Consider the following 1949-nt stretch of genomic DNA (forward strand, 5'->3'; position numbering starts at 1 on the left):
GCTCACGGCTTACCTGGAATAAGATTCATAACTCCACCTGAGATATGCGCCGGGTGGGAGGAGAGGAGGAGAGGACAGAAGAGGAGAGGAGGAGAGGAGGAAAGGAGAGAAGAGGAGGAGAGGAGAGGAGAGGAGAGGAGGAGAGGCAATCACGCCATTCTCTCTGTGGGCCCGAGAGAGCATTCACAGTAGACAGTCACCGTGCACAGACGAGGCTGATGGTGTTGGGGGGGGGGTGAGTGGGGGAGGGTGGAGGGGCGGTGTAGCCACCCAAAAGCGCATTCCTGGGGTGGGATGGGGCGGGTGGAGGTGGGGGGGGGGGGTTTTGTCGCGCCCCCCCGTTATACCAGCCAGCCGCTCAGTCAGTCGGTGGGTCGGCCTGCCGGGGAAGTGAGCCGTGATGCGGCGCGATGAGTCCGATAACGCCACGCGGAGCCGAGCGGAGAGCCAGGCGGGCGGAAAAGTGCCGACGGCAGCAGAACCGCGGACGGGCAGCGGCAGACGGGCGCGACTGGGCAGCCGGGCTCAGCCAGCGAGCGTACGGACGGACGGACGGACGGGCACAACAAGGGCAGCGACGACTCGCTCTTCCTCACACACACACACCATCTCCCTCTTCCTCGCTCTCCACTTCCTGCTTCATCACTGCTCCGCTCCACTCTCAAGACTCTCACGCTGCTGTGATTCCTCTAGCTCTAGTGCGTGTGTGTGTGTGTGTGTTTGTGTGCGTGTGTGTGTGTGTGTGTGAGAGAGAGAGTTTGTGTGGGAGAAAGACAGAGGGAGTGAGAGGGAGAGGAAGTGTATGTGTGTGTGCGTGTGTGTGTGTGCGCACGCATGAATGTCAGTGTTTTTGCTTCCTCACTCTAACTGGAACACTGTGCCATCTCTAAATGCACACACACACACACACACACACACACACACACACACACACTCACCCTTCTGTGTGCATTTCCACACAACATCCGGTCTCTGACAAACAACCCAACAGCATGCACACACGTAACACAAACTCATACTCTCTCTCTCTCTCTCTCTCTCTCTCCCACCAGCCCTTTCTCTTTCTGTCCCTCCTCTCTCCGTCCTTCACTCTCATTTTCTCCCCCTCTCTCTCTCTCTGTCTCTCTCTCTCCCTCTCTCTCTCTCTCTCTCTCTCTCTCTCTCTCTCTCAGTAGGAGAGGGTGGAGAAAACAAGCCGTGCCTGTGAGAGACAGCTTGTGAAAGAGAGAGAGGCAGCTGCTACTGTCACTAACTCAAGTGTGCATGTGTCTTTGTGCGTGTGTGTTTGTGGGCGTGTCTGTGTGTGTGTCTGTGTGTGTGTGTGTGTGTGCATGTGTGTATGTGTGTGTGTGTGTGTGTGTGTGTGTGTGTATGTGTGTGTGTGTGTGTGTGTGTGTGTATGTGTGTGTGTGTGTGTGTATGTGTGTGTGTGTGTGTATGTGTGTGTGTGTGTGTGTGTGTGTGTGTGTGTGTGTGTCTGTGTGTGTGCGTGTGTGTATGTGCGTGTGTCTGTGTGTGTGTGTGTGTGTGTGTGTGTGTGTGTGTGTGTGTCTGTCTGTGTGTGTGTGTGTGTGTGTGTGTGTGTGTGTGCATGCATGTGTGAGTCATTGTGTGTCAAAATGCATCTGTGCACAAGCACTTGTGCATATGTCATATGTGCATATGTCTGACCATGCAAGGTGTCTTCTTGTATGAATGAATGAGTGTGTGCATGCATGTGTTTGCTTATTTGTGTGTGATTAATTTGTTAATAATTAAACATTAATGCTCCACACTGTAGGGTCTGTGTAAGGGAGGTGCCCCAGAGCCATTCCCCACACAAGAGAGCCTCTCCTGGGTCAGGCAACATGGCCTTTCCTGCCTGGTGCAGTCCATGGAGCTCCTATACTAGTGTTTAAGATTGGTGATGAGATCTCAATGTATGGTCCTGAACACACACACACACACAC

At 53.9% G+C, this 1949-nt stretch overlaps 1 protein-coding gene across 1 annotated transcript in view; it reads right to left on the minus strand.

Annotated features, from left to right (window-relative positions):
• Positions 1-194, minus strand: part of pak5 (p21 protein (Cdc42/Rac)-activated kinase 5) — a 65657-nt gene extending 65463 nt beyond the window's left edge. Inside the window, exon 1 of the mRNA XM_062550300.1 lies at positions 14-194. Coding sequence (XP_062406284.1) covers positions 14-29 — 16 coding nt within the window. The 5' untranslated portion in view covers positions 30-194. The remainder of the gene's footprint in view (positions 1-13) is intronic.
• Positions 195-1949: the final 1755 nt, after the last annotated feature.

The sequence above is a fragment of the Sardina pilchardus genome, chromosome 12, assembly GCF_963854185.1.
Source record: "Sardina pilchardus chromosome 12, fSarPil1.1, whole genome shotgun sequence".
NCBI lineage: Eukaryota > Metazoa > Chordata > Actinopteri > Clupeiformes > Clupeidae > Sardina > Sardina pilchardus.